A 13,600-nucleotide genomic window follows, 5' to 3' on the forward strand; every position below is an offset into this window, starting at 1 on the left:
ATACACACAAACGTGAGGAAAAGTCATTAAAGAATGAGTAATAATTATGATGTTTCCACTTGGCAGTGGCAGCTGGTGCCACTCCAACTAATTTTTTAGTTCACCTCATGAATTTATAGTTTTTTTTTTAGTACAAAATACTAAATGAAGTTTCTCTCACCTCAAAAAACAGCAAAAACAAAGAAAACAATTTGCAACCTCTACCTACAGAAATCTTTCAAACAATACTGGAGTCAGGATTATTTATTCTTAAATGCTTCAAAATATGAGTGATGGAGTGATTCCTTACAATGCTTATCTACCATTATTTCAACATGGAAAAACAAAAGGGTGGTCACTTTGCTTCTGATCAGCACAACCAAATCACCGAGAGGTCCACTGAGCCAGCAGAGGGCAATAGAATTCTAGAATCTTGCAAAATTGGGATGTAAATCTGGCTGGAGCTTTATTTATTGTATACATTTTCTGGTAGAAGCGATTAACATCTAAGTACAATTCTCTTTAATCCGGTATTCTTAAAGATAATGTATAAAATGTATAACTTACTATTACTACATAATATAAATATTACGCTATGAATTGCGGAATCTCCCTGAGATAATATATAGAGGTATTAAGGCAGACAGATCTACACACCACACGAAAGTACACTAATCATAAACAGTGCACAATAACTCACTCGTCCTTTTTCTAAAAAAGACTACAAAGAGATTTGCGTAGACCTGGTATACACTGGATACATTAAGTAAACTAAAATCATGTAGTATGAAGGATGTTCAGAATGCGCAAAAAAGGGGTAAGACATTTTTGTGCCACAATTTGACTATTCTACGGCTTAAATTTGAAAAACTGATAAGAAATACTTGGACTTCCTTCCTCAACCTACAAAAGTTTAAAAAAAAAAAAAAAACCCAAAATCTGATTTTATAACACAGATTACCATGACTCTATTTAACAAACTTTAATTCCCTTTGTTAAATTACAAACTTCACAAATCCTCAGTTTGGGCTGCTAAATCCCTTTTGAGGGCTCCTGAAATTCTGACACAGCTATTCTGAAAATATATTTAGATTTTATATTATTCCTTTGACATCAGGTGTCACTATTCACTAAATCAGCAGCAAGCGTGTGACTGCACTTATTGTTAGTTTTGGGAAATCCCAAATCCTTTTGCTAAAGAGGCTTTTCTTTTTGTAAGTAGTTTTTCAGAAGTAAAGATTTCTGGATAAAGGCCTTTGTTATATCACTTTGAACTGATTTAATATTTAATTACGACAGCCAGAATACACCGAAATAACAAAATGTTTTATGACTGTCCTATTCCCTAAAATGATTTCTGTGGAAGTGGAATGAGATGGTTTGCTTTCTATGACAAAAAATGTCTTATCTGACTACTAACCTTAGATTCCAAGGTGCTAAATGAAAGCTCCCGCTTCAACTGTGCTCACAAACCTGACATCCCCGCAACAAAGCTGTTGCTCAGATATCCATTCAGAAACATACACACCCTGGAAAAATCACGTATTTGTATCCTCATTTGAATGCAGATACTGGCTTTTGGAATTTTTGGTTACTTGACAAGAAAACTAAGGCCCATCTCATCTAGCATCTAATCCTGGAAAGGGAAATAAAGGACTTCTTTTTAATTCCTGTCATCGCTTGAGTCTAGCGTTTATTTTAGTTACTTGCTTCCTCCTATGGCAGCATTCTCTCTCCTCAGGGGAGAACTCCCTTGGAAGTTCTCTCAACATACAGCGCTACCTTTCTGAAGAAACTATTACAACAAGAGTCCTCTAGAATAGCAGGAACAAAATAGGCGAAACACAGAGGTACAATACAGGGCATGGGTGGGAAAGCAATGAAAATAAAATGAAGAGCAATAGATCTTACCTTGGCAATACAAGTTACACTCTACATCAGTCAGTAGGTGAGAGAGATGGGATAAGCAAAGACTGGCAAAATCACATAAGTGATTTGACACATGAAGAAACAGAAGCCCTTGGAGCAACAGGCAAAGAAATAGATCTTGGTGGTGCCGGATGCAGGTGCATTACAGAGGACATTGCAAATCACCATTAAAAAAATGGCCTTATGATGTAATGCATACGCAGCATGAACAGTGCACGGAGAAGACGGAAGCTACAACTTTTCAATAATACATCTTTTTTTTCTTCTTGGCAACAACATTTTGAACCAACTAGAAAGAGACAAAGCTGTATTCAGGGGTTCAGAAAATCAATAATGAATCAGAGGAAGCAATGAAGAGGATCACAACAAGAACTGCATCTTAGGGATGATTCTTGAGGATAGGGAAGCAGAAAGTGGGTAAGATGTGGGGATGCAGATACAAACAAGAGTAAGAGATATGAAATTCACCTGTGGGCTTTAGTCACAGCGAGAACAATAAGAGCAAAGGAGAAAACGTAAGGTGGGAAAAAAATCTAAAATACTCAAATGCTTTGGCTACATCCAGTTTAAACTGTTGAGATACCCAGAATGGCAGCGGATGAAAATAACATAGAAGCATGCAATGTATGCAAATATACTAGTAATTTCTCTCTCAATGTATTACCCTCTGTATGTATTTGCTTCTGGAAATAAAAAAACAAGATTCTTCTTGAAATCACAACAAATAACGATGCTTCAATGAAAGTGATTTGGATTTGTAGATAGAGACTTAAATTCCATTCAAGTGCAAAAAGGAGGTAGTGATCAGGAGGGGATGCTGAATTTTCAGATCTGGAAAAAGTATGTTCAGTTCCTTCAGATTTATGCTCCTTCACTTTAAGTTCAGAAGGTTTACCCGAGGTTTTATTTAACCACCAGAAAATTCTTTTATGGTGAAAATACTAAGTGAAGCAATATTTATATACACTATAATCCTTCCTGGAAATAACAGCAATGTAAAGAGATGGACTGTAACTAAATTAAAATTGTTATGGTTGAGCGAGAGTTTTGTATCACTGGTAGAAAAGGAGTTTAAGTGGAATCAGGAACAAAGTCACAAATTATGTAATCCAATGCTTGTGGAAATAAAGTGGAAAGCTTTCTATTTATTCTAGGAGATACCAGATCCATTTCTGAGTTGCAGAACTAAACATTTATTGCATTATTTATCCTTGATTCTTATTTTAATAGGTTTGGGGAGTTCTTCTGACTCTTTTTTTTTTTTTTTTTTTTTTTCTCCTATGACCAAACACTTCCTTCCCACAAACCACTAAGGCCTGAAACTGCAACTACAAAAGTACCCTTCGAAGTTTCTCATGATGTTATCATTCTGGGAAAGCATGATTCTGCAACAGAACATCTTCCACAGAGCAAATTTATTATATGATTTCATTCCCAAAATTTCTTCTAGACCACTGCATTTTTTTTAAATACTGTAGTCTAGTAGTACTCTATTCTCCCACAAATTTATGAGAATATTCACATTATACTTTCTTTATACTTTGACTGCTTCCTTTTTTAAAAATATAAAGATAGATTAAAAGGTGAAATACATTTTACCTGCTAAATAAGACATTAAATCTATTCTACAGACATGTATTGTGTATTCATTCAAAACCAAAGTGCATTACAAACACTATCAAAGGTTTGGCATTTTGGTCACAAAATTTTGGCGCCTGACTTGCAACTGTGACTAACTGACTCAGTCATGCTTAGGAGCTATGGATGAATCCAGATTCTTGTTTCAACTTAATTTCTCTGAAATAATTTCTGTAATCTTTATATGAAGGGAATTTTAAATGGATTTTTTTAAAAAATCATCTGGCAGTATCTAGAAATATTGACAAAACTTTGAGCATCACCTTTACGTTTTCTTCAAAGACCTTGCTCATATTCACAAGTCTCTGCAAAGTAACACGACCCTATTGCCTACGGAAAAAAAAAGCCACGTGTAGGCAGAACCATGAACAACAATGATGTGAATGAACTGCTACCGTTTCCCTGCAATGCCTCAAACTTCATGTATTTCTTCTTGGTTTGCAGTGTAAGCTCTTGAGGAGAGGAACCATCTTTGTGTTCTTTGGCAGAAAAGCACACCAGCAGTTCTGGTCCTTACAGAAGGCTCCTGCAAGTTACAACATCGCAAATAACTTGCAATATGCAGTTATGGGGTAAACTACTGTTAGTATCAAGTTTTCATTGTTTTTCATAACAGAATTGTGCAAATATTCCACTAAATAAAATACCTGTAATCCAGCTAAATAAAATCACTGTAAACTTTGCCTGATAAAGACATGAAAATGGAATAAATTTTTCACTCAACATGGAAAGTTTTCAAGTCACAGTTCATCATGTAGCTCGCTGTGACTTTGCAGCTACAGAAGCTACGGAAGACAGACCATTTCAAATTATGATGCTCCTGTTACACAGTTAACCTGGAATTAGGTCTCTATTGAAAAAGGATTTGGAGACACTATTTATAATATGATGAACTACTTGGATTTTCTCTATTATTGGCTCTTTAGTCTTCACAGAAAGGCTGTGCAGCCAGGAAACCTTCCCATACCTAACAGGCTGTGGAACAAAGAGATCATTTATCCAGGTATTTCAGTGTGGACAGTTTCTTCCATAGCATGTGCACCACAATTCTTTGACTTCAGTTCAGTTCAACTAGGAAAGTATGCTCACAAAGTCATTTCATTTTAGTATTATTCTTCACAGAGAAGCATTTTTATTTCATGAAGGAAAATATTACAGTTACTTATACTAGTGTCTTAACATGGAATGCTTCAAGTTTCATATTTAATTATTAACCTCACATTTTTTTCTTAGACTTGAATTTTGGTCTTAGATTTGAATTGTGGTCACCTGAGAGAGATTATTAAAAAAAATCACTAACCCAAAAATCCCACTGCTCGAACACTCCACCAGTGTAACTCCTAAGATGAGCTGAATAAAGTATTTGCTACCACCCTATTCAAAAGTTTCATACGAAGTTACCAGTTGCCGGCAAACTAGGACTTAATAAAACAACTTCCTCTATTTTATGTAATTCCATTGCTAAAAGTTATTGTTTTCTTATCCATGTTGAAAAACATACTGACAGGCCTGCATAAAGAAGTAGGCAGACATATGTGCATCTAGTCAAGGGCTAAAGGGGCTAGAGGGTTTTCACTGTGTCCTCATCTGCAGACTATTTCTCCCAATACTGTCCTAGTCTGCAAAATATTTCTCCAATATTGCAACTTACAAAATACAAATAACATAAAGATGCAACTAAGATCGCATTCAAAATTAAGTATCTTACAAGCTTAAAGAAAATTTCCATCCTTCCTGTCACCTCTCCAAAGAATTATGTAATGAAGATACATAAAAACTATAAATTAGTCTTCAAGGCAGTTCATTGCGTTATGCGAAATGGTAAGTGTCAATTTTAATGCAATATAACCAGTCTATAAGATGATTGACTGCAATATGGTTAGTTTTACTCAAAATAGATCACTGATTTAAGTGCTGTAATTCAAGCCATTTAAATTAAGCCATATAAATTCAAAACTCGAGGTGAGACTTCTGATTACGAAAAACAGTAATTCTGGTTGCTGCAATTTAAAAACACGTTCATGTTGTTCTATAAACATGTTGTCCTATAAAATATGAAGTCCACTAAAAATTTCTACACAGAACAAACTGGTCTCTCAGAACATGTCTTTTTATTATGTAATTTCTTTTAATCACACACAGGTGGCTGGAACAATCACTTCTGAATAATGCTAATTTACAAGTGGATTTATACCTACTTAATAATGTGACAAAGTAATCTTTTGTGACCTAGAAGGTTAGGGGAGCACAGATGATTATTACCATTTAAGAATAAAATCTTTTGAAAAATTCCGTGAAAAAGAGAAATTTCTTCCTGTATTATAATCTTGATATTGAGTATCTGTAATGGTTGAGGTATGCTAGAAATGAATGTTTCCTGAGTTAATAAACTGAAACTTAAGGAAATAGTATCCTTTCAGTTTGCCCTTTTCTTCTGAGTGGAAGACTACTTTTCTACAGTACCAAAGAATACTACAGTTCTAATTTATACAACCCTATACTCCAAAAATGACTCCATACCAAGTAAGCATGGGCCATCTGCATCAAACAACATGGAAAAATACTTTTATCTTCATGTATAAATACATTTTATTTATATTGTTCAATTTTAAACAAAATTCCAAAAGCATTGCTAATGGTAAACTAAAACCTTTTCTAACTCAGAAGCAAAAGATGTGTTTGTTTTTGTGACATTAACAGTACACACCAAGAAGTCCACTGTCACTGATGAGTCACTTTTTGCTAACAGCTCATGTCCAATATTCTGAATTTTTAAAAAGCTTTGTGTCTACTTTCTGTAGAAAATTCAAGTATTTATCCAGGCCACAAATATGTGACCAGCACCGACTTCCTGCCTATGATTTTAACCCTGCTGGCTGTGAGCTAGAGCCCTTCCTGAAGTCACCGTCCTACCAAGCTTCCTGCCAGACTGCTCACTAGACCTCAACCACTGCAGTTCTAGAACCTGCGGAGGTCTCCGATACCTGTTAGATATACATGGTGGGGGATTCTTTATGGTTCATTTAGATGTAACACCCTGGATTCATCTTTACACAGCAAAAAATTAGGAAACAGATCATAGAAGACCAAAAAAAAGCTTGTCCCTTCTGATATATTTTATACTTTCTTTCCCAAGTGCATTTAAAAATACCTCAAGCTAGAGTTTTGGCCAATTCCATGATAAGGTCATTCTAGAAACTGGTAAACATCTGCACTAGAATATGATTCTCTTTCTACTCATTTTGAATATTCATTTTCCTGGCTTAATCTGCTGGATTTATCTCAAACGTATTTTTCTCACTTCCACGTCTTGCAATAAGGTGCAAAATACTAGGTGCCAAAGACAGGTATGCCTATATTCAGTAAAAGTTCAGTAAAACTATTTAGGACGAAGCGATAATTATTTCATTGGTGTTTTGTTAGGCTTTTGTATTAGGTAACTAAACGGAATGCATTCCCTCAAACTTAACTTTTCATTTGCACAATACTTCCTAAACAAAGAAACTGTGATGATGTATTAGATTTTTTTTTTTTTTTTTTTTTTTTTTTGCTATTTAATTTTCACCCACAGGAATGACATTAGTAATAAATTATTGTAACAAGAAATCCCACAACGATTTTGTGTATAGCAAATACATGGGGCAAAGTACATCTTCATCTGATTAACTCCACCACATTCTTACATTTATGACCATTTTTCTCACTGCTAACCTGATGTGGAAACCGCTGGCTGCAGTAGTGCTCACTGCACATGCAATCACAGTCCTGTCAGTTCAGGTCACAGCTCCTGTTGTCTATTCCCAGCTACCAAGAACACTCTGCAAGCTGAACAAGACCAGGTCAAACTGTATTCAAAACACTCGCCATTTAACATGATATGCTGACAGAAGAAACATCAGTAAAAACAAGTGTGCGCTCCCCAAAAGTTCTAGAGGATTTTTGGAAAACATGGAAAGAAAGAGTCACAGTCGAAGTTGGAGTTCTGCATTTATCTCCACGGGTGACAGTATTGCCTACAAATGGCCTGAACTTCGCCTACCCAGAGACAGCATGCAACTTGAAGAGGGAGAGGAACAAATCCACACTGCACGTGGTAACTAAATAAAACTGACATGCGATTCAGTAGAAAGGCTTGATAATGCAAACATGCATTTTTTTTTTCAGAATGTATTTTAATAAAAGCAAATATCTTATGACCTTGATTTGTAGTTTTTACATTCCTCTGAATTTACCCGAGAGACAGCAATATGTTGTGATAAGCAATAAACTTTTATCATTCTAGCTAAAATTTCTGCAAGGGAAACTCTATGCGAGACAGATTTTAAGGAGGTGGAAAAAGACCGTCCGTTTTCCATACCTTGGGAATATTGACACAGATCCTTCTTCCTATAAAGAATCATGGCAGGTAGAACACACTCATTATCATCTAGGATACAATTTCTAAAATCTAAGAAGCTAAATGTTTCACTCAAATTCAAAACAGAGCCTTATTTGTTAATCCTAATTTTAATGAATCTCTGCAAAGTCTGTCTACTGATTTTATGTGCAGAACAACGTACTAGTGTGTTTATTAAGAATAACTAAGTATTGTACCAAAATAAATACTTGGCCAAACAATTGTATCTTATGGGACATACCAAAGGGGACCATCACTTAACCTGAGGATTAGCTCTGGGAAAAACAAAATTCTTTTTCTATTATGCATTAACAGCTGGCTTTTGCAAGTGACAGTCAGGTTACTTTGTTTTTTAAGTCAGGTCTGGAACATTAAGAAAATCTGACATCGAGGGACTCTCAATTTCCTGAGTATGGGACAGGTCAGACAGGACGCAAACACTAACTATGGGACTGTTTCATTAGATCAAAGATGTCAGTGAATGTTCTGTGGGAGAATGTGCGAGATCTCAGTACTCCTACTGAAAAAAATACTGTCTAGAAGAAATTATTTTAAAATAGTGTATGTTTTTCACTCTCCTTCTTTACGAAATTAAAAACTTCCTCGAGCTTATTTCAACATCCAGGATACTCCATGCAAAATAGAGCATCTTTTAAGTGCTTTTTAAAAAAACTTATTTATCTGATCAAACTTGATTTGGAATATTACTCAATGCAGTAATACAAAATGCACATAAGGGAACCTAACAAAAATCTGTTGCAACACCTAAAAACCCTCTTGTACCTCTCAAGATAGAGAGCTATGTAGACCGTCTTGGCCATTTTCATTACAAGTACTGAAAGCAGGAGATATAAATAAAATCCATCTTTTTTCACAATATACTATTGATGCAGTAGCAAGAACACAGGGAACCCGAAAACCTACATATAAGCTCATTAGGTCTTTCACTGTACTAGGTACAGTGGCAACAAATGGTACAAAAAACATGATCCTGATACTCAAGGACTTAAGAGAGAGAGAACAGAAAAAGATGCAGGCAATTAAAGAGGATATAGAAAGGTGGTTTTTTAGTATTCAAACATTTAGTGTCTGACCATGCTGGCTTATACAAGAGAATATATATATATATATATATATATATATATTCTGATATATATATATATATTTTCTGTGAACTCTCTCTAGAAAGTAGCCTTAAAATTCACTTAACTAAAACTTTTTCAAGAAAACTCAAATAGAAACTGAGAAAATCCCTCCTCTGCATATGACTTGGTCAAAGTTGCTACTGGGATTGACCAATTTTTCTGTGTTTTGACTAGGAAAGTTCAAAAAAAAAAAAAAACCAAAAAACTCAACAACAACAAGTACCTCACAGAATCCAATCCTACTACAGATTTTTTTTTTCAACCTTCATATTTAGTTTGATTTAAAAAGCACAGTTTAATTTTTCAGCTCATTTTTCCTGAAAAGTACAGCTCAATATATCCTTCATTTGTATTCAGTGAGAAAAGCAATCTCTACATTTTATTTTTATTTAAGCTTATGTGTAAATGCCTCACGTGCTGAGTGGCTATATATTTTGAGGTTATTATATCATTAACATCTAGCTGGACTGTCACAATAACTCCAACGGTGCAGTATAACACCATTACTTATCAATCAAAAGCAGTTACCAACCAGTTTCTCAAGGTAGGTTGCATAATGATACTGACACTAAATAAAGATTAATTGGCATCAGAACTGCCAGGTCACTGTCCCAGACTGATCATCTACTGGGACACATACATCCTAAATTCTGACCTCAGCGCTAACCAGAACTGGTGAGACTCCCACTGCGCCAATCCAAAGGGATATGGAAGTAACTACATCCAGACTACAAAAAAATTTGGTCTGGAAATAGTTAATGATTTTACTTGATTTACTTTACCATCATTTACATTTTCATATTTTCTGTCATATTGCATTTTATCACTAGCCCATCAAACTCTATACAAGAGACAATTAAAAAACACACACACATACACACACCCCAGAAATTGAAAAGCAGTATTTCACTATAACAATTAAAAGCATAACATTGCAAATTTGCAATTGCATAGACCTTCAAAATTTAAATGTACTTTTTGGTCAACGTTTAAGATGCTACATTAACAAAATTACTCTGATTAATGGTTTTTGCACAGCAATATCAGAAATTATTCTTTTCAATAATTTCAGCTGTTAGTTATAACTCAATTATCACATCACATCAAGTCTGCATTTAATTCTGGGTTAATTTATCATAACCATCATCACAAAATATCCTAGGCAAGTGCAATTTTTGTACAGAGACCATAAAAAAAAAAGAGACTTGTAGTGACATAAAAAAGCTTCAGCATGAGGTTTTATGCATTACACATCTCCTGTTGTTATTTTCAGCAATGTACATAAAAGAGATACAAATTAGATGTGGATTTTAATGAAGATGTAACAAAACTCACCCTATAGAAAGCAGTCATCAGGGGTAGCAATGCTGCTGCAATGCTATATTCTTCTGAAGATGAACAATCCTTAAAGAAAAACAGATAAGGAAATTAAGCAAAACTGTTTTCAAAACTATGCATTATGTAACTTCATTTTTGTTTTAGTAGGACTCTCTGACTGTTCCTTCACATATATGGTTTATCTTTTAATGATTTCATATAACATGAAAATAATACATATGGGTGTTTGTACACATATACTTTTCCTTCCTCAGTGTCTGCTGCATAGGTATTGCTAGGAATTTATTAGCAGTTTTTTTTCATCTCTATGTCTGAAAAATAAAAAATTTGCTGACACAGTTTACATATGCAAAGAAAAGCATGATTTCCTTGGGCAACAGCAGAAGGTACCTTGCTCCCACCTAGGACCACAGCAAACCTGACTATATAATGAAAGCGACGTGACACCTAAAGAACACACTTTCAGAAGTTTAGATGGGGAAACAGACATTATCTAATTCAAAATAATCACCCCCACAGCCTCTCCAGAAGTTTGACATGTTTCACTTTAAAAAGATAAAACCCCTCTCTGCCTTGAATGCCTCATTCGACAGGCAGGTGTGTCATTCATGTCTCCCTATGCCAAAGCAAACTCACACCTAATTGGAGCGATGAACACAGGGATATTACTGCAGAAGTCTTTCAAAAGAAATCAGAGCCAGACCATAACTTAATACTGAAAAAACAAACTCCTTGAATTTTCAGGACTGTTTTAAACATGGAACAAACAATATTCAACAACAAAAAAATGACAGCAATCCACGATGACTTCCCCGAGCACAGTCTATGTCTGTGATTTTTTTGGTGTTGTTCTTTCTTTTGGTGACTGGATCTTTTCCTCAGTTCTTTCTGCTAGTAGTGAAAAACACAAATACTTCTTTGAGACAAATGCACTATCACTGTGCCCCTCAGTGATGAATGGACAAGATTTCCATTTCAACTCATCATTTCTTTTTTATTTTTTTTCTTCTTTTTTCTTCAGCATTCACTCTGCACACTGCAGACTGTCTCATTTCTGATTTAAAAGAGGCAATAAATCTAACAGGCTAGAGGACCTAAAAAAGGTGTTCCATGTTAATCTGTGTTAGCATTAATATATCTAAGTTCAATCTCATCAGAGACAAAAGTCAAAGTATATAAACTGACAATTTCACCACAAGCTAAAAATTCTATGTGTTGCCTAGAAATAATGGAAAGAAACATATATTCTTATTTGAAATTTGATGCAAGTTTTAGAAGCTAAACTATAAACTCTCTGTAACTCAGTAAGGACATGTTCTTGAGTAAATAATCAAAATGACATACTTTTCTGGAATAAATGCAAAAAATGACACTAATTGTATTACTAAAAAAAGCTTGAAATTAAATTCAACAGGAAAATTATAATCTGATTTATCAGATAAAATTTTGGATGAGATTCTTCTTATATTGAAATCATGAGTTTTTTTTTCCCAGTGAAAATTAACAGAAATTTCTTTATAACTTGCAACATTATTTAGCACTAGAGCATATGTTGCTTTGCTCTAAAATGGGATCAAAGATTTTTTTTTCCTTGTTAGCAAAGTGAAATCCAGCTTTATTGATTGCTGCAGTTCTGATAATCTAAATACAACTCTCCTGTGACCTGAGAGACTCCACAAGAGAAAAGACTTAGCTTGAAGATCCACATAGCAGATTACCTGTGGATTTAACTACCTGTGGAACTACGAGAACACACATGAAGCATGGAATATTATTCTTTATGCTTCTGGCTATTGGCTATTTGCTTTTCACTATTTTATAAACTTTTCATTTTGATATATACAAATATATACTACTTTTTAAAATTTTAACTCACCACATTTTGAACTCACCTTCTTCTTCATAATGACCTGGAAAATTTTACATTTATTACTCATGAGCACAGTTTTTGACCTTTTGCTCTGCTTAAACACTTTTACTGAGAGACTTACAGTAATAAGTGGTACTAGGTACCATCCAGTAATACATCAGTAGTCCAACAGAAAGCACATATTAGGCAGACTGCCAATGGTGCTAATTGGGCTCTGAATTATGCCAGGTTTAAGAGTTTCTTCATCTCCTATGGCCATTACATTACAGTGAATGCCAAAGGGAGACAAAGCTGAAAACAGAGGAGCTGCACCCAATCCAGAGGAATCTTCACCAATTTGTTTTAATTTTGTGGTCTTTCTGCCTGAGCAGCAGCCTCCATGAGGATCACTTCATTAAGGGGCCTATCACATGTGCAATAGGATGTGAGATGCTGTTGCCTGCTGTTCCAGACAGCAGGAATTCTCATTTTGTTTGAGAAGGATTTTACCTCTTAAAGAGCTTCATATTTGGCCTTACTTGGCCCTGAATTCTCATGGATTTATCTGTCCTTTAAACACAGTGGTGAAAGGGACAGAATTCAATTTATGCCATTTAGATAGAATTACATAAGTGTGTAATTTATTAATTTTTCTAAGCCCCTTTTGCTTCTCTGCAGCATCAGAAAGTTAACAACAGAGCACGCTTATGCGGTTCCGTTGTACTTCCGATACAGCAAGTCAACACAAGCAACAACTCTTTGCTCAAAAAGTTGTCAAGATTTTTTTTTCCACTCTCTCCATCAACACACACATTTCAGTCTAAGGCTGAAATTACTTATTTCCTCCTCATAACAAATTATGCTTAAGAAGATAGGAACCTCAATTTTTATGTGCAAAAACTACACACCCCTCACTGTATTTCTGCTAAAGCCCTAAAGAGGAAAAAAGTTCAAGTTTTTTTTTGTTCAAGACACTGATAAACACAAGAATGCCATCCCTTGTGTCTGAGCACATCTGAGTTTCTTTAACAGAAATGCCATGCGTGTTTCTGAATGCTGTCATGAGGCCCATGGCAATAAAGTTCAACATATTCAGGCTGTAATCTTCTCCTAAGGAAATGGTTGGGATGCCAAGATGCCTTTTGACTTTTATTTCACAGCAGGGCTTCATTCACAGTGACTCTGTCCAAATCTTAAACTACACCAGCTGTGATACAAGGTCCTGCACAGTAATTTGTAAAAAGTATTTGACAAACAACATTTAAATGATACTATATATTGCAAGTCATGACAAAATTGAGATCAATAGCCATTAAATATTCAGAT

At 34.9% G+C, this 13,600-nt stretch overlaps 1 protein-coding gene across 1 annotated transcript in view; it reads right to left on the minus strand.

Annotated features, from left to right (window-relative positions):
* The window catches only part of SBF2 (SET binding factor 2), a 192,054-nt gene that overhangs the window by 50,007 nt on the left and 128,447 nt on the right, over window positions 1–13,600 (minus strand). The window contains exon 17 of the mRNA XM_026034657.1: window positions 10,423–10,491. Coding sequence (XP_025890442.1) covers window positions 10,423–10,491 — 69 coding nt within the window. The remainder of the gene's footprint in view (window positions 1–10,422; window positions 10,492–13,600) is intronic.

Source organism: Nothoprocta perdicaria, unplaced genomic scaffold, assembly GCF_003342845.1.
Source record: "Nothoprocta perdicaria isolate Ctin4 unplaced genomic scaffold, notPer1 scaffold_15, whole genome shotgun sequence".
In the NCBI taxonomy this organism is placed as follows: Eukaryota; Metazoa; Chordata; class Aves; order Tinamiformes; family Tinamidae; genus Nothoprocta; species Nothoprocta perdicaria.